Source organism: Ahaetulla prasina, chromosome 1, assembly GCF_028640845.1.
Source record: "Ahaetulla prasina isolate Xishuangbanna chromosome 1, ASM2864084v1, whole genome shotgun sequence".
In the NCBI taxonomy this organism is placed as follows: Eukaryota; Metazoa; Chordata; class Lepidosauria; order Squamata; family Colubridae; genus Ahaetulla; species Ahaetulla prasina.
The window spans coordinates 12469690-12489565 of NC_080539.1; the positions used below are offsets into that span (position 1 = coordinate 12469690).

At 42.4% G+C, this 19876-nt stretch overlaps 1 protein-coding gene across 13 annotated transcripts in view; it reads right to left on the bottom strand.

Annotated features, from left to right (window-relative positions):
* MSI2 (musashi RNA binding protein 2) overlaps positions 1 to 19876 on the bottom strand; it is a 689043-nt gene that overhangs the window by 122534 nt on the left and 546633 nt on the right. For all 13 annotated transcript variants that reach the window (XM_058164225.1, XM_058164223.1, XM_058164221.1 and 10 more), the window contains exon 8: positions 13111 to 13193. In XM_058164225.1, coding sequence (XP_058020208.1) covers positions 13111 to 13193 — 83 coding nt within the window. The remainder of the gene's footprint in view (positions 1 to 13110; positions 13194 to 19876) is intronic.

A 19876-nucleotide genomic window follows, 5' to 3' on the forward strand; every position in this document is an offset into this window, starting at 1 on the left:
AAGTCTCTTCCAACTCTTGTTATTCTCTTATCTCCACCTTCCTTCCCGCAGTGTCAGTTTGGTTTAGTGGCTAAGGAACCAGATTAGAAAACTGGGAGACTGTGAGTTCAAGTCCCACTTTAGAGGCATGATGAAAGGCAGCTGGGTGACTTTGAACAAGTCACTAGGAGATTGTGAGTTCTAGTCCCGCCTAAGGCATGAAAGCCAGCTGGATGAAGTTGGGCCAAACACTAGGAGATGGTGAGTTCTAGTCCCGCCTTAGGCATGAAAGCCAGCTGGATGAAGTTGGGCCAAACACTAGGAGATGGTGAGTTCTAGTCCCGCCTTAGGCATGAAAGCCAGCTGGATGAAGTTGGGCCAAACACTAGGAGATGGTGAGTTCTAGTCCCGCCTTAGGCATGAAAGCCAGCTGGATGAAGTTGGGCCAAACACTAGGAGATGGTGAGTTCTAGTCCCACCTTAGGCATGAAAGCCAGCTGGATGAAGTTGGGCCAAACACTAGGAGATGGTGAGTTCTAGTCCCGCCTTAGGCATGAAAGCCAGCTGGATGAAGTTGGGCCAAACACTAGGAGATGGTGAGTTCTAGTCCCACCTTAGGCATGAAAGCCAGCTGGATGAAGTTGGGCCAAACACTAGGAGATGGTGAGTTCTAGTCCCACCTTAGGCATGAAAGCCAGCTGGATGAAGTTGGGCCAAACACTAGGAGATGGTGAGTTCTAGTCCCGCCTTAGGCATGAAAGCTAGCTGGATGAAGTTGGGCCAAACACTAGGAGATGGTGAGTTCTAGTCCCGCCTTAGGCATGAAAGCCAGCTGGATGAAGTTGGGCCAAACACTAGGAGATGGTGAGTTCTAGTCCCGCCTTAGGCATGAAAGCCAGCTGGATGAAGTTGGGCCAAACATTAGGAGATGGTGAGTTCTAGTCCCGCCTTAGGCATGAAAGCCAGCTGGATGAAGTTGGGCCAAACACTAGGAGATGGTGAGTTCTAGTCCCGCCTTAGGCATGAAAGCCAGCTGGGTGACTTTGGGGACAGTCCTTTCTCTCAGCCCAACTCATCTTGCAGGTTGAGGGTGTGGGGAAAATAGGGGGAAGAAGCAGCATTAGATATGTTCGCCATCTTGAGTTATTTATAAAAATAATAAAGGCGGGATATAAATTAAATATAGAAATAAATTTCTGCTGAATCTCAAAAGTGAGAATCACATTCATGGAAGAATTGCCATATTCACTGGAGAGTGAAAAACACATATAGGTGGTCCTTGATGTATGACCACAATGGAGCCCCAAAGTTCTGTTGTTAAGTGAGACAGCTGTTAAGTGAATCTTGCCCCTCTTTACAATGTTTCTTGCCATAGCTGTTAAGTGAATTGTTAAGTTAGTAACATGGTGTCTGTTTGTAGTCCCAGAGCATTTTCTATTAAAAGGTAAAGGATTTCCTGTCCAGTCATGTCTGATTCTAGGGCCCGGTGCTCATCTCTATTTCTTGGCTGTGGGAGCCAGCATTGTCTGAAGACATTTTCTGTGATCATGGGGCCAGCATAGCTATACCAGTGGTAGGTAGCTACTGGTTCACCCCGGTTCTGGCGAACCAGTAGCAGCGGCGGTGGGAGGCTCTGCCCACCCACCCAGACGTCATCAAATATGCTCTGCGCAAGCACGTGCACGAGCAAACCGGTAGCAAAGGTAAGTGAAACCCACCACTGGGCTATACACCAAAGGCGCACGGAATGCTGTAACCTTCCCACCGAAGTGATACCTATTTATCTACTCGCGTTTTCATGCTTTCGAACTGCTAGGTGAACAGGAGCTGAGGCAAGGAACAGGAGCTCACCCCGTTGCATGGAGGCGCTTGGGTCTTGAACCCGGGCGGTCGGTTTTCCATATTTTATAGTCCTTCCAGTTCTTGCTTTCAAGCAAACGGTATTAATTTGCAGATCTTCCAATGCACCATTCATTGTTGCTATTTTATCATGCCATTGCTTGTAGTCCGTCCTTGTGATCTTCTTGTGGGAGCTAACAAGGTGGTCCACTGTTTCTTCAGAGGCGGTATTTTTTTTTTTTTTTTTTACATTTATACCCCGCCCTTCTCCGAAGACTCAGGGCGGCTTATTGTCTATTGTTGTTTCTGGCTTTGTATGCATCTGTTTTTAAAGCTTGGTCTTGTGCAGTTAGAATTAGCCCCTAATTTGTGACTTTCTTCAACTTTCTTGCTTTCAGTCATTACAGGTCTTCTTGTTCTCTGCTTGGGCCTGATCAATTTTTTTTTTTTAATGTATTGACCATGTAATAATTTTCCTTGCAATGTCTCTTTTCAATTCTTCATTTGGTCTTTCTTATAGGCTAACTTGGTCTCTCTGCTATTCAGTAAGTCTTCATGGTGTACTAGCTCCAGTGCCCGTTTTTCACTGTGCTCCGGATACAGGGAGTCCTAAATTTACGACTGGTTGCTTAGTAAATCGGCCGAAGATATGACAGGCCTCCCCAGGGCTGCGTACCATTCAGATTTGAAATGCTGACGGCCAAGCCCATCCCTGCATTCATATGATTGCATTTTGGGTTGTTTATACATGACATCAATTTACAGTTGTTGTTGTTGTTGTTGTTGTTTTGCCAGAAACTGGTGCTTACTTCTGGTTTCTGGCAAAACTACCTATTGTGGATAACGGTTTGGCTTAATGCCTCCGACATTTTATTTTACAACTGCTTTTGCTTAATGACCGCTGCAAAAAGATGGTAAAATCAGATGTGGTCAACAAGTAAGCTGCTTAAAGGCCAACACGATTTGCAATCCTAATTCCAGAGTGAAATTACGGTTCTAGATTGATGGCTATCTGTATTTTTCCAATGCCAACTAGCTGGTATTCTTGCAACACTCCATGCCCACCTATGCTCCAGAGCAGGGGTCTCCGACCTTGACAACTTTAAGCCTGGAGGAATTCTGGGAGTTGAAGTCCACCAGGCTTAAAGTTGCCAAGGTTGGAGACCCCTGCTCCAGAGTCTGTCAATGTTGCTGCGTGTATGAAGAGCATGATTCATTATTGTTATTTTTCTGGTCTTCCTATCCAGGGCTTTTAGTTCTGCTTCACTATACTCCACTATTCCAGCTGTGAATCTAATGACTAGAATTGCTCAGGTGTTAATTACCTTGAAATTATTTCCTTCGTTGAGTTTGGACTTTTAAGATCTTCTTCGCTCCTGTTATGTATTCACTTCTAACCTTCTTCTTGACTTAACAGTCAGCTGGAAGGATGCCCAGGTATTCGTGGCAATTGTCTTCATCCAGACTTTTGAAGTTATTTCCATAGGGGATCTTGATTCCTTCAGTTTTCACTATTCCCCTCCCACCCGAGCCCTTGTTGATGGTAAGGATGGCAACAGTTGTCCATTCCAAACTCCGTTACAATATTTTGGCTCTATATTTAGACACTCAGTGGTGGGATGCTGCCGGTTTAACAATCAGTTTAGGTGATCGGGTGCATGCGTGCGCAGTTTTACAAATGCTAACCTTCTGTGTTACCACTTGGGAGTAAAACAGCTGAGGTGTGGCAAACTGCTCTGCCGCACCAATCAGCTGAGAAGATAAAGGTAAGTAAAGTGCAGGGGTGGGTGAGCGGCCGACCTGATTGTCAGACGAACCGGTTCGCTCCCAGCTGATCATCGGAGCTACCGGTTCGCCTGAACCGGTAGGATCTCACCCCTGCAGACAATGTTTAGCAATTGGACAATTCTACTTTGGATGATGTTTTCCCATACAACTTCAGTTTTTCAATGAACAGTCTTGGGCCCTGTAGCCTTCTTGTCACTAGATATCCAGGAACTCCATCACCTACTACGGTCTTTGTTGACCTGGACAATGACGAAGCTGGTATAGGTTTTTGTAAGTTATGCCTTGTTTATGGAAGAGTCCTCCTTCATCTGGTTCCTCTGATAAGAGCTGTCCAGCATGGTTGAACCTTCAGCATAACTCTCATTTTCCTCAGAGCACACATAAGCCCCAAAACAACATCAAAATAGTGCTTCATTGGGGATTATTATTATTATTATTGCGATTGTTCGCACAGTTAATCAGATTTTTAGATTAGATTTTTTTAGACTAGATTTTTAGACTAGATTTCCAATGGCATTTTTAGCCATTGGATCAAGTGTTTCCAAGGACCTGGGATAGGTAGTTCAATGACATTAAAGATATTGTTGTAGGATGTAAGCTGTTTTAAGTAAAGCTGCTTTTTGCAATTGACTGAGAGTGATTTATTGTCAGAATGCAGTATTGCAGGCTAACTCTGCTCACTGCCTGGAGTTCGATCCTGACCAGCTCAAGCTTGACTCAGTCTTTCATCCTTCCGAGATTGATAAAATGAGGACCCCACATTCTAACTGTGCAGTTCAGTTAGTTCCACCAAAGTTAAAAGTACTGATGTATCTGAATCACTCCTGTTCCTACCACAATTTATGAAGGCTAGCCCTGATATCTCCACCTGGATAATGAAACAGACCTCTTGTTTTCATTTCAGATGCATCCTGTATTGTGCCCGAAAGGAACAATATGAAGGATATTATTTCATAGCTCAGTGAAAAATTAGCAAGTCAAATATTGAATTGGCTTATAGCATATGCTAAGGAGACTGTTTTGATCTTATCCAGCTTAAAAATAAATTCCATTATTAAATTAAAAGTTGGAAACAGAGATCAGACCAATAAATGAAAGACTGGAAATGCATTTGGGAACGCAAAAAGGAAAAAGTAAGAATCTTTAGCTGGAAATGTTAAAGGTACCATACTAGTTAAAATATAGGGATGGGTTAACTAATCTTCCTGATGCATTATTGTATTGAATCAGCTCTGCATTTATTGTAAATCACCGAAGTCTTTTCTCTGGTCCAGGTAAAAACAGTGATACAGAATACAGGATAACAGGGTTGAAAAGGACCTTGAGGTCTTCTAGTCCAACCCCCTGCTCAAGCAGGAGATCCTATAACATTTTAGACAAATGGTTGTCCAGTCGCTTCTTAAAAGCCTTCAGTGGTTCCGCACCCACGTCTCCTGAAGGCAAACCATTCCACTGGTTAATTGTTCTCGCTGTTAGGAAATTTCTAGATTCCTAATTCTAGGTTGCTTCTCTCTTTGTTCAGTTTCCAACCATTGCTTCTCGTCTTGCCTTCTAGTGCTTTGGAAAATAGGTTTGACCCCCTTTAAATTTGAGAAAAACTTTGGCTTTATTATATTTATTTGTACCCCGCCCATTCTTCAGGAAGCCTATGGTTATAACCAGTGTTTCTCAACCTCAGCAACTTTAAACTTTTAAACTTTAAAATGTATGGACTTCAACTCCCAGAATTCTTCAGCCAGGCAGCCAGCCTGCTGGTTTGGGAATTCTGGGACTTGAAGTCCAAGTTGCTGAGGTGGAGAAATACTGGTTTTGAACAACAGTCCTTGTTGTTGTTGTTAGTTGCGAAGTCGTGTCTGACCCATCGCGACCCCATGGATAATGTTCCTCCAGGCCTTCCTGTCCTCTACCATCCTCTGGAGTCCATTTAAGCTCATGCCTACTGCTTCGGTGACTCCATCCAGCCACCTCGTTCTCTGTCGTCTCTTTCTTTTTTGCCCTCAATCTTTCCCAGCATTAGGCTCTTCTCCAGGGAGTCCTTCCTTCTCATTAGGTGGCCAAAGTATTTCAGTTTCATCTTCAGGATCTGGCCTTCTAAAGAGCAGTCAGGGTTGATCTCCCCTAGAACTGACCCGTTTGATCACCTTGCAGTCCAAGGGACTCGCAGGAGTCTTCTCCAGCACCAGAGTTCAAAGGCCTCAATTCTTTGGCACTCAGCCTTTCTTACGGTCCAACTTTCACAGCCAAACATTGCAACTGGGAAAACCATAGCCTTGACTATAAACACTTTTGTTGGTAGGGTGATGTTTCTGCTTTTTAGTATGCTGCCTCCATTTGCCCTAGCAGTCCTTAGATGAGGTTAAGAGATAACTGGACCAGAAACATAGAATGCGTTTTATTTTAAGCAGAAATGCAAATCCAGGCCTACTGTCTAACCACAGGGTCTCTTTAGCTGTCTTCCAGTTCAAATTAGCATCCGATTTTTTAAGGACTTTCCATTTCTCCAAGATGTAGATTGCCTTTTCTCAGCACAACTAAATTCTTCTTGTGTGCTTGTTTGTCCCTCACTTCAAACAAAATACTCCAAATGTACAAAACGTATCGAGCTTCGTGCTAATTAGAATTCTTCTCTGTGTTATGCCGATCTCTGATTGCAGGTTCGTAAGGCCATTCGATGATGCACTGCAGAAGTTACCTCTAAAATTGCAGCCTCAGAGTATTTTTTTTTTCTTCCTTTAATGTTTGAAATCTTGTTGACTGAATCGGCTTTAATTACATCAGAGGAAATGTTTTAAAATTGCCCTGATTGTAGAGGTTGCATTGAAAAAGACCATATTTACGGTATCATTTTATGATGTTTCCTTAGAAATCCGATGCCATTCAAAAATTGGAAGGCGGTATAGATTTAGGATTATTATTGTCACATTTGAAGGGACATCAGTAGGATTGTAAAAACAAATACTGGTGGGATCAATTGCTATGCACTGAATATTTTAATTTGGAATTTATCCAAACATCAAGAATTGGGAACTCTGGGTTCATGGAAGCTTAGATAAAAGTATTATGATATAAAACTGAAAGGTGAAAACTCGGCCTATTTGTTGGTATATGTTGCATTTTTGATTTGCATTGTTTGTCAACATCTGAATTTGTTTTGGTTTTTTTCAAGACAAAGAAAAAAGCTTTTGAGAAACATGATCAAATTATATGCAGCTGTTCTGTTTATAATTTTGGGATCTATCTATCATTTTGGCAGTGGTTTGCTCTCCAAGCTTGTTTCAATTTAGTTTCTGAAGTTTCGTTCCTAGACTAGGTAACATCATTACAGGATTTTCTCACTCGTCATCTTCAGGCTGGTGCTTACGGCTTCGTGCTTGTGCGAGCAAAGAACTCCAGAGACCACAACACCAAAGCTCAAGACGTTACAACACAACCTACCACCCAGGATGTTACAGCAGAAGACTCAGGAGGTCACATTCCCAGAACTCAGGACGTTTCATCACAGCTCATTAACCAGGTCATTACAACACAAAAGACTAATGGGCACACAACTAGGACCACACCCACACAGGATGCTACGGAACAGCTGACTAATCTGCAAACACGCACTCCACCTACCAATCAAGATGCAACCACACAGCCAGCCAACCTGCTTACAGCAACACTCCCCACCTCCCCACCAGTATTTATAGAGAGACGGCAGCTCCGACCATGCTTTTCTCGCACAAGCATGAAGCCGTAAGCACCAGCCTGAAGATGACGAGTGAGACCTCGTCGAAACGTCGCCAAGATACTCTCAACCTTACATGGGAAAAGACCTGAAAATGCCAAGACCTACATACCTATACCCGTGAAAACCTACAAAAACAAATATATATATACACACACACACACACACACACACACACGTGTGTATGTGTGTGTGTGCGTGTATGCGTGTCTTGAGTGCCAGTATAGTCAGTTGGTTGTATGATTGGTTGTTTGTTTGGAGCTATATTTAAATTCTGAGCAGCTGATTGGTTCTCTTGTTGATTAGTTGTTCAAATGGTGTAGTTTCTTACATATTACAACATATTCTTACAACCATCTGTTGTACACAACCCCCAACCTACTAACATCCAAAACTAGTATGCACGCCCCTTACCTCTTCAACATCAATCACTTCAGATCTCAAATGCAAATTGATAAATGCAAGAAGCATAGTCAACAAATTACCTGAACTTATCCTCTTATTAAACAATGGCACATTTGATATCATTTTTGTTTGTGAAACATGGCTGAACTCATCCCTTCCTGACTCCATTATCTCAAACAAAGAATATCAAGTCTATCGATCAGATCGTGAAAACCGAAGAGGTGGTGGAGTGGCTATCTTTTACAAAAAGTCACTGAATCTAAAAAATATCCAAGTAGCACATAAACTCTCTCTTCCTGAAACTATTGTATGCGACCTATCCCTTGACACTACTCTTTGATTCTTACTATGCTACAGAGCCCCTGACTATGACATTACCCATGCAAATATGCTAACCTCAATGCTAACATGGGCTACTTCTTGCCCATATCCTCTCTTGTAACTAACAATACAAGACTCAACAACTGCCTTGATCTCATCTTCTGCAACAATTCAAACTCAATTTACGGACTACAAATTAAAGAACCTTTTTCCAACAGTGACCACTGCATGATTGATTTTCGTCTCAATATACGTCCATACTTAAATCGTCATAACAACAGTACTCCCAACTACAACTTCAAAAAAGCCAATTACGACCTTATAAACAATGATCTTTCATTTCTGGACTGGCAAAATTTGTTTGCAACCTGCATAACCGCTGAAGACCACTATAGAGTCTTCCTACTTGAAATCAATAGAGTCATTAAACTATATGTACCACAAATGACTACCATGATCAAGAAAAACAAACTACCCAAACTTTGGTCATTAGCCACAGTCATCCCTATCTTCAAAAAAGGAGACCCCAGCTTAGTCGAAAACTACAGACCGATCTCCCTTTGCTGTGTCACCTGCAAAGTCATGGAATCTATCATCAACCAATCCATTACCTCACACTTAGAAACAAACAACCTACTCTCCAACAAACAATTTGGTTTCAGAAAAAAATTATCATGTAACTTACAACTTCTCCACTGCAAAAACATATGGACTTCAAATCTTGATCAAGGCAAATCAATAGATGCAATCTACATAGACTTCTGCAAAGCTTTTGACTCAGTAGTACACGATAAACTTCTCCTAAAACTAATATCCTATGGCATCTCAGGACCCCTCCACAAATGGATATCTGCTTTTCTGTCTAACAGACAACAAGTGGTCAAAATTGGCAATGCTCTATCAAATCCTGTTCCTGTCAAGAGTGGCGTTCCTCAAGGCAGCGTTCTTGGACCAACACTCTTTATACTATACATTAATGATCTTTGTGACCATATCTCAAGTAATTGTGTTCTCTTTGCTGACGATGTCAAACTATTTAACATCACAGACAATACTTCTATCATTCAAAACGACCTTGATCATCTAACCGCTTGGTCTAAAAATTGGCAGCTCCAAATTTCAACCAGCAAATGCTCAGTCTTACATATAGGAAAAAAGAACCCAAACACTAAGTACATACTAGATGGACATTACCTTACAGACGACCCCCTCCCGTTAAAGACCTTGGAGTTTTCATGTCAAATGATCTAAGTGCCAAAGCCCACTGCAACTACATAGCAAAAAAAGCTCTAAGAGTTGTAAATCTAATCTTGCGTAGCTTCTTTTCCAAAAACACCACACTACTAACCAGAGCATATAAAACATTTGCTAGACCAATTCTAGAATACAGCTCGCCTGTTTGGAACCCTCACCACATCTCTGACATCAATACAATTGAACGTGTCCAGAAATATTTTACAAGAAGAGTTCTCCATTCCTCTGAAAACAATAGAATACCCTATCCCACCAGACTCGAAATCCTAGGCTTAGAAAACTTGGAACTCCGTCGCCTTCAACAAGACCTAAGCTTAATTCACAGAATCATCTATTGTAATGTCCTTCCTGTTAAAGACTACTTCAGCTTTAATTGCAATAATACTAGAGCAACTAATAGATTTAAACTTAATGTCAACCACTTTAATCTAGATTGCAGAAAATATGACGACAGAATCATCAGTGCTTGGAATACTTTACCTGACTCTGTTGTCTCTTCCCACAATCCTAAAAGTTTTTCCAAAAACTTTCTACTATTGACCTCACCCCATTCCTAAGAGGACCATAAGGGGCGTGCATAAGCGCACAAACGTGCCTACCGTTCCTGTCCTATTGTTTTTCTTTTCTTCTTTCTATATATGCTTATACCTCCTTATATTTACTCATATATGTTTATATACTATATAATCTTTTGTATGATTCCTACATATATTGTTGTGACAAAATAAAATAAATAAATAAATAATAAATAAATATTCATATGGTGAATTTAAATCAATATGCCTGTTAATTGCTCCTCTATCATTATTTTATGTTAGATTACACTGCTAACCCTGATACACATATGCATATGTTTGCCTTATGTTAATTGGTTTCGAATAATAAAATACATTGGAAAAACCCGGGTCTAGTGAAAAATTAACACTTGCTGACTTCAGAGGGGTCTACACATTAAATTTTCACCACAGCAAGAACAAGTGCATACATAAATAAAAAGAAATGAATGGTTTTGAAGAAATCAGATTTGAGAACAATCAGACAGCCTGGTTCGACTTCCATTCTTAAACCTGAAATGTTCTTAAGTACAGGTGGTCCTTGACTTACAACCATTCATTTAGTGACCATTTGAAATTACAATGGTACTGAAAAAAGTGATTTACGACCAGCATCCCCATGTTGCCAGCTGAAAATTTGAACACTTTACAAATGGCTCATATTTATGACAGTCACAGTTCCTGGAGTCATGTGACCCAACTTTTATGACCTTCTGACCAGCAAGGTCAGCCAAGCCAGCAAAGTCAAAGCCATATTCACTTACCAACCGTGCTACTAACTTAATAATGGCAGTGATTCACTTAAAAACTGTGATAAGAAAGGTCGTAAAATCGGACAAAGTTCACTTAACAACTGTCTTGCTTAGCAACAGAAATTTGGGGCTCAACTGTGTCATAAAGTGAGGACTACCTGTACGTTGGCCAGAAGGCATTCTCAAGTTGAAAATCTGATCGTAAACCTATTTTCCCTTTGCGGCTTTGATCTTCCATTAGAATTCAGCCCTGCTATTTCCAATAATCGCTAGATCAGTTTTACAAGAGATATAGAATAGAATAGAATAGAATTCTTTATTGGCCAAGTGTGATTGGACACACAAGGAATTTGTCTTGGTGCAGATGCTCTCAGTGTACATAAAAGAAAATATACGTTCATCAAGGTACAACCTTTACAACACAATTGATGGTCAATATATCAATATAAATCATAAGGATTGCCAGCAACAAGTTATAGTCATACAGTCATAAATGGAAAGAGATTGGTGATGGGAACTATGAGATATCGGGACATTGCTGGAACTACGCTCTGCAGCCATAACCATTCAGCATCCTGCATTCCATAAACCAAATAGCAAGATTCCTGGGTTCCTCATTCTTATACCATAGATTACTGCCCAACAATTCAGGTTTTCTACTATTTCATATAATGAGAGTGTCCTCGTTGCTCTCTGAACTTGCTTGTTGTCTTGCAACATTTCATTACCCAAACTAGGTAACGTCATCAGTGCTAGCAAGGAGTGCTGTTTGCTCTCAGTTTATATTCTGGAGACTTACTTGTCTGTGTGGGTAGGGACGGTCTTAGAGATGCTTTGGGCTGTTTGCTGACGGCTCTTTGGCAGTTTCTTCATTGGGGTATTGTTTACTTGATTGTTGCTCTGAAGTTAACCTTAACTAGCACTGATGAGGTTACCTAGTTTGGGTAATGCAACGTCTTGCAAGAAAACAAGCAAGCTCATTTCAACCCTGAGCCACAAACGTTCTCCTTTATTATGTCATGTTAGTTTTGTTTATTTATTTATTTATTTATTTATTTATTAAATTTTTATACCGCCCTTCTCCCAAAAGACTCAGGGCGGTGTACAGCCAAAATAAAAACAAAATATATACAGTTAAAACAACATTTAAAAAAGCAAATTATAAAGGCTGATAATTAAAAATTTAGATTTAAAATTTTAAAATATTAAGAAAACCCAATTAAAATTCATCGCTAATTATGCCAGTCCCGCTTTAATGAATAAATATGTTTTGAGCTCACGACGGAAGGTCCGAAGATCAGGCACTTGACGCAGGCCAGGGGGAAGTTCGTTCCAGAGCGTCACTGCCCCCACAGAGAAGGCCCTACTCCTGGGGGCCGCCAGCCGATACTGTTTGGCGGACGGCACCCTGAGGAGACCCTCTCTGTGAGAGCGTACGGGTCGGTGGGAGGCAAAAGGTAACAGCAGGCGGTCTCGTAAGTACCCGGGTCCTAAGCCATGGAGCGCTTTAAAGATGGTAACCAAAATCTTGAAGCGCACCCGAAAGACCACACTTGACTGTACTGCACATCCGTGTTTTTCAACCTCGGCCACTTTTAAGATGGGTGGACTCCAACTCCCAGAATTCCTCAGCCACGGCTGAGAAACATTGATGCACATTGTATTAGCAAGGCCTTCTCCTACCATATTCAACTATGAGACCGCCTAATGTTAACGCAACCACTTTCAGGGGTTTCCGACTCCATTTTTGTTTTCCTTTTAAGCTAGAGAGGGGGGGAAAAAATGAACCAGAGACTGTCAGTCGCTAATGTGTGGGCTCCATCACTTGAGCTACACGCCTTCCCAAGAGAACGGTCAACCTCCCTCGGATAATTCTCTGAAGCACGAGACGTCAGCCTTCCGAGACGTCAACCGTTTTTATTTGAAATCTTCCCCCACCTCCCAAATAAATGCCTAATCTGGTGCTATTTATATCCATTTGCATTTTGTTGAAGAATAGCTGCCATTCAAAACACATTCGGCAACAATGATTATCTACACAGGCAGTTGTGGAAGGACATAAGAGAACCTATCGCAGCTGTGCATACGCTAGGAATGTCACTGAAAAGGTACTTTAGTATATCGGCAGCCTTCTGAAGGCTGAAAAGCGGCAGTAGCTTATGAGGGATGGGCTCCAAAAATGAGGGAGACGGTCCATTCTACGGGAAAGCAGAGGCCTAAAAACACAGCTCTGTAGACCAGAGGTCTTCAAACGTGGCAGCTTTAAGACTTGTGGACTTCAACTCCCAGAATTCTGGGAGTTGAAGTCCACAAGTCTCAAAACTGTCAAGTTTGAAGACTTCTGCTGTAGACTAAGTATCAGTGGGTGAAAGCAGGCTTGATGCGGTTGGGTTCACAACAGAAGCCTCAAGAGCAACTCTGAGCGGCCAGTGATTTTTTAAAAAAGCCCCCATTTTCTCAAAACTTAGACGCTCCCATTGGGAAAACTTACCATTTTATTATTGATTTCATGGAAATGAATTTCGCAGACTTTTTCCACCACGTCTTCATTCTCAAAAGTTACAAAGCCGAATCCTATTGAAAAGAACAGAAAGAGAAAGCATTTAAAAAAAAAAAAAGGATGGTAAACAAGGTTAGACTTCTTTTTGGATCGCTTGCAAAATAAATTACGCTGAGGCACGTTGAATTTATTACCAGAACAAACATGCATTGACAATATATTTTTTCCCCACAGTGAAATTTTTTTTTTTTGAGTATGTGTGTGTATGTGTGTCACATTTTTAAGAAAAAAAATATTTAAGATGAATATGGATCACAGTCAACGAGAGGCTGTAGAGATGACAATAAGACATACTTCTCTATTCCCTACCTCCAACACTATCGGATTTCGTTCCTATACATTTAAATACGTACTTTAAATGGGATATATTAAACATGAAATTAAAAGGACATAAAAGATCTGTTGTGCCGGACAGATTCTGAGTAATAATCCTACTACTCCTTGTTCAGGAAGGTCTACAGCAGAGGTATCCAATTTTGGTAACTTTAATACTTCTGGACTTCAACTCCCAGAGTTCCCTAGTCAGCCATTCTCATATTTAATAATTAATTAGTGTCCTAATGGCCATAAGATAAAGGTAAAGGTTCCCCTCGCACACATGTGCTAGTCGTTCCTGACTCCAGGGAGCAGTGTTCCTCTCCGTTTCAAAGCCGAAGAGCCATTGTTGTCCGAAGACATCTCCATGGTCATGTGACTGGCATGACTAAACACCAAAGGCGCACGGAACACTGTTACCTTCCCACCAAAGGTGGTCCCTATTTTGCTACTTTGCATTTTTTACGTACTTTCAAACTGCTAGGTTGGCAGAAGCTGGGACAAGTAACGGGAGCTCACCCCATTACGCGACACTAGGGATTCGAACCGCTGAACTGCCGACCTTTCAATTGACAAGCTCAGCGTCTTAGCCACTGAGCTAAGATCTGTTGTGCTGGACAGATTCTAAATAATAATCCTACTACTCCTTGTTCAGGAAGGTCTACAGCAGGGGTATCCAGTTTTGGTAACTTTAATACTTGTGGACTTCAGCTCCCAGAATTCCCCAGCCAGCTATGCTCATAGGGTCCTAATGGCCATACTAAACATTTCATTGACTCATCCAACGTTTGTGGACTTGTTGAAGACGTGTGGACTTCAACTCCCAGAATTCTGGGAGGGGAATTCTGGGAGTTGAAGTTCCAACTGCCAAGTCTGAGAAACCGTGGAGCAATCCTCTACTTACTGCCAGGAAAAAAAAAAAACGTGAACTCCCCAAGCTTTTTTTGCAAATGCACTGGAGGGAGCTCTGAGCAAGCCCATGATAAAAGAATCAAGCATAAAAGGGACTTGGCCGTTGTTGGGAAGGGTTAAAAGGAACCCACATTGCTCTCCCTGGAAAGCGGTGGGCATTATCCACGCTTTTTTTGGATCTAAGCGTCGTCTCACTGTTGCAGCGGCTCTATGAGGTCAGCCAAGATCCAGAGGTGGTTATTTGTCTCTTTCTTCCTGAATTACTTCCTCTAATACCTCATCAGGATATCCGGAGGCCTTCAAGGATCTGGGAACATTTGCAGGCCTCTCATCTGTTCAGCACGGGCAGCTTCAAACGAGCTTCTGAATTGGGCCACTTTAAGGCCATTTGATGCCTGCTGTCTGCCCTTTAGCTATATGCTATGTTTACCTGTCTAGTTTTTCACTCTTCTGGGCAAAAAAAAAAAAAATTGAACTGATTTTCTTTTCTTTCTTTCTTTCTTTCTTTCTTTTTTTAACAGCAAGCCCCGCGTAGTTTAATCATTATCACACATCTCTCTGGGATGAGGGAACTGACTGTCACGTTTCTGGCACCTGCTCAACGGATGAATAAATATAGAAATCCATTAAAATAAAGTGACGGCTCTGCCGAGTAAACCGATTGAACAGAATCCGATTCCCAAAATAGACCGCAGAGATCTGGCAGCTATTAACAGGAAAGGAATTCTACACTCGGCAGACGCCAAAACCTTTGCTCCACACAGCAACCGCAGGCTCCGGAAATTAACATTTCGTCAATGGTGATGTGATCCACATCATTTGCACTTGTGCACACCGACCATCTGCACGGAGCAGAGGACCATCTCGCAGCCATCAAAGCAGCGGGCAGGATTACAAATGGAGAGCCACCGCCGAGCGATGGGAATGCATGCCTTCCAAATTCATAAACCATGATGTCCCATTTCCACCACCCCCCGCGCACCATCCCAGGCAAACGGAGCGGGACCTAGCCAGCTTCAGACATTCAGACGTGTCTAGGGCCAACTGCTTTCAAAGCAGAAGAAAAGAGCTTTACTGGGGCTCACTGGCGCACAGAGACCCAAGTTGGGAGCTGTGACTTGGATTACGCCACATCGCCAAATGTCAACCAGTCATGGCTGCTTCTGGAATAGCATCCCACTGGAAACCCCTATAACTCCCGCCCCGCAGCTGTTCTCCAAGTCTCTGAAAACTGTCTCTGCACCCCAATTTTGAGGTTTAAAGTGGCTGTCGGGCCGTTTTCCTTTCATGCGCTGGATTGTCCAGTTCCAGATGTTTGTGCAGGTAGCCTTCAACTTACAACCACAACCGAGCCCAAAATTTATGTTGCTAAAAGAGATGTATGCTAGGGGACTTTTTGCCCCGTGTTACGACTTTTCTTGCCACAGTTATTAAGTGAATCAGTGCAGGACAGACCTGGCCCATAGAATCGCCAAAGTCAAACTCAGCTGAACGGGTAACATCATCATCACACCAAAAATGGATCGCACCACTATAGGATGCTGATCTCAATAGCACTCTTCTAAAAGAACTGTGGTGGCGCAGTGGTTAGAATGCAGTATTACAGGCTGACTCCGCTCACTGCCAGCAGTTCGATCCTGACCGGCACAAGGTTGACACAGCCTTCCATTCTTCCGAAGTCAATAAAATGAGGAGCCAGATTGTTGGGGGCAATACGCTGACTCTGTAAACCGCTAATAGAATAGAATAGAATTGAATTGAATTGAATTGAATTTTTTATTGGCCAAGTGTGATTGGACATACAAGGAATTTGTCTTGGTGCATATGCTCTCAGTGTACATAAAAGAAAAGATATGTTCGTCAAGAATCATAAGGTACAACACTTAATGATAGTAATAGGGTACAAATAAGCAATCAAATCATGCTAGGAAACAGTCAATATAAATCATAAGGATACAAGCAACAAAGTTACAGTCATATAGTCATAGGTAGGAGGAGATAGGAATGATGAGAAGATTAATAGTAATGCAGACTTAGTAAATAGTTTGACAGTGTTAAGGGATGTAAAGTGTAAAATGTTGATGTAAAGTGCTGTGAAGCGGTATATAATAATAATAATAACAACAACAGAGTTGGAAGGGACCTTGGAGGCCTTCTAGTCCAACCCCCTGCCCAGGCAGGAAAACCCTACACCATCTCAGACAAATGGTTATCCAACATTTTCTTAAAAATTTCCAGTGTTGGAGCATTCACAACTTCTGCAGGCAAGTCGTTCCACTGATTAATTGTTCTAACTGTCAGGAAATTTCTCCTTAGTTCTAAGTTGCTTCTTTCCTTGATCAGTTTCCACCCATTGCTTCTTGTCCTGCCTTCAGGTGCTTTGGAGAACAGCCCGACTCCCTCTTCTTTGTGGCAACCCCTGAGATATTGGAACACTGCTATCATGTCTCCCCTAGTCTATGACATGACCAGTCCCCTAGACTCATATATAAGTCTATGTGCTGTTGCAATTGCTAAGCGTACCATCTTCCATTTTCTCAGTCGGCTGTCTGTCTTTACTCTCTCAGCCACACTGTTTAATTGCTCCCTAATTGTCCACTTTTGTTTCCAGGTGGATGCCTTGGATTCAGTTGACTAACTATGACATGCCTGAAATTTGGGGGCAGTATGAAGTCATTACGGGTATGATTAGTGCCGCGCACCACAGAGACCCAGATATTTTTTGCCCAAGTTTAGAAAGTCCACTTCTGCAAGTCATTAATTGCTTGATTGCCAGAAACATCTTCATCATTAGTAACTCATTAGCAAATAAGGCAGCAGAGAGTTTCAGTTTCGACCCCCCCCCCTTCCTCCCCTTCCTTCATCTGCCAGGAAGGCAAAGCAAAGAGGGATTTCTCAGAGAACAGCAGCAATCTTGCCAACCAATCTTAACATAACATAACATAACATAACATAGCATAGCATAGCATAGCATAGCATAGCATAGCATAGCATAGCATAGCATAGCATAACATAACATAACATAACAACAGAGTTGGAAGGGACCTTGGAGGCCTTCTAGTCCAACCCCCTGCCCAGGCAGGCAACCCTACACCATCTCAGACAAATGGCTATCCAACATTTTCTTAAAAATTTCCAGTGTTGGAGCATTCACAACTTCTGCAGGCAAGTCGTTCCACTGATTAATTGTTCTAACTGTCAGGAAATTTCTCCTTAGTTCTAAGTTGCTTCTTTCTTTGATCAGTTTCCACCCATTGCTTCTTGTTCTACCCTCAGGTGCTTTGGAGAATAGCTTGACTTCCTCTTCTTTGTGGCAACCCTTGAGATATTGGAACACAGCTATCATGTCTCCCCTAGTCCTTCTTTTCATTAAACTAGACATACCGAGTTCCTGCAACTGTTCTTCATATGTTTTAGCCTCCAGTCCCCTAATCATCTTTGTTGCTCTTCTCTGCACCATCACCACCATTTACATTCTCCACATTCAATCAATCAGAATAGAGCCTTGAAGGGGCCTTGGAGGTCTTCTAGTCCAGGGGTCTGCAAACTTGGCTCTTTTAAGACTTGTGGACTTGAACTCTGGGAATTGAAGTCCACAAGTCTTAAAAGAGCCAAGTTTGCAGATCCCTGTTCTAGTCCAACTTTCTGCTCAAGCAGGAGACCCTAAACCATTTCAGACAGGTGGCTGTCCAGTCTTTTCTTAAAAACCTCCAGTGATGAAGCACCCACAACTTCTGGAGGCCAGCTGTTCCACTGGTTAATTTGTCCTCACTGTTAGGAAGTTTCTCCTTAATTCCAGGTTGCTTCTCTCCTTGATCAGTTTCCATCCACCGTTTCTTGTCTTGCCTTCTCGCCTTTGGAAAATAAGTTGACCTCCTCTTCTTTGGGGCAGCCCCTCAAATACTGAAATCCTGCTATCATTGTCACCCCTAGTCCTTTTTCCCCCTCTAGACTGGCCATAGCCAATTCCTGCAACCTTTATATGTTTTTGTCACCAGGCCTTTAATCGTCTTAATCGTTTTTTTCTGCAACTTTTTCCAAAGTCTCAACATCTTTTTTTGGTAAATATGGTGACCCAAACTGGATGCAGTTGTTGTGTCTTGCCCGCTCTCACAGCAGCCGGGGCCTTCTTATCTGCTCCCGAACACGGAGGAATGTATACCTCCCAGCCCCAGTCCTGGCTCCATGCCCAGACAAGCTGAAGAGGAGGGGGCACCTCCCGGTCCCAGCCCTGGCTCCATGCCCAAGCAGGCTGCAGAGGAGGGAGCATCCCCCGGCCCCAGCCCTGGCTCCATGCCCAGGCAAATGGAGCAGCTAGACCCCTCCCCCTCCTCCACAGCATGTGAGCCTAAGGAAAGTTTATTTCCAACAGCTGCTGATTGGAGTGACCCTCGCATCAGAAGACTGGATAGGCGGAGGCAACAGAAGGAAGGGAGGGGCAGGCCTTAATGAGTGCTGAGTCATGGAGCCACACCCCATGGCCTATATAAAGGATCTGTTTTCTGGCAGTCTCTGAGTCAGGCAAAGTCGAACTTATCTTGCTGAAGTCACTTTCTGGTCTCCTGCCTGCTCTGAGGACTTTGCTAGGACTTTGGGCAGAGCTGCAGAGGCAAGCCTGATTCGGATTTCCCTGACCCGGCCGTCAGCGGAGGAGTGAGACATGACAGCAGTGTTCCAGGGGTGGTCTTACTAAGGATTTATAAAATGGTATTAATGTGTCACGTGATTTTGATTCTATGGCTCTGTTTATAAAACCAAAGATTGTATTAAGTTTTTTTGGCTGCTGCCGTGCACTGCTGACTCATGTTTAAGTGAACATTCACTAGGACTCAAAGGTCCCTCTCACAGCTACTGTTTTTGAGTAAGGATTCACCTAATCTGTACTTGTACCTTTGGTTTTTCCTGCCTAGGTGTAAAACCTTGCTTTTCTCCACATTAAATTTTATTTTTTTGGATATGGCAAATTGTTCAAATCTGTCAAGATATCAAGCTTCTTGCATGAGAAGAACTCAGAATAGAAGAAGCTTCTTGGATGAGAAGAAGAACTCACAACTGAAGAACCAAAGAAGCTTCTTGGATGAGAAGCACTCAGAATTGAAGAAGCTTCTTGGATGAGAAGAAGAACTCACAACTGAAGAACCAAAGAAGCTTCTTGCATGAGAAGAACTCAGAATTGAAGAAGCTTCTTGGATGAGAAGAAGAACTCACAACTGAAGAACCAAAGAAGCTTCTTGGATGAGAAGAACTCAGAATTGAAGAAGCTTCTTGGATGAGAAGAAGAACTCACAACTGAAGAACCAAAGAAGCTTCTTGGATGAGAAGAACTCAGAATTGAAGAAGCTTCTTGGATGAGAAGAACAACTCACAACTGAAGAACCAAAGAAGCTTCTTGGATGAGAAGCACTCAAAATTGAAGAAGCTTCTTGGATGAGAAGAAGAACTCACAACTGAAGAACCAAAGAAGCTTCTT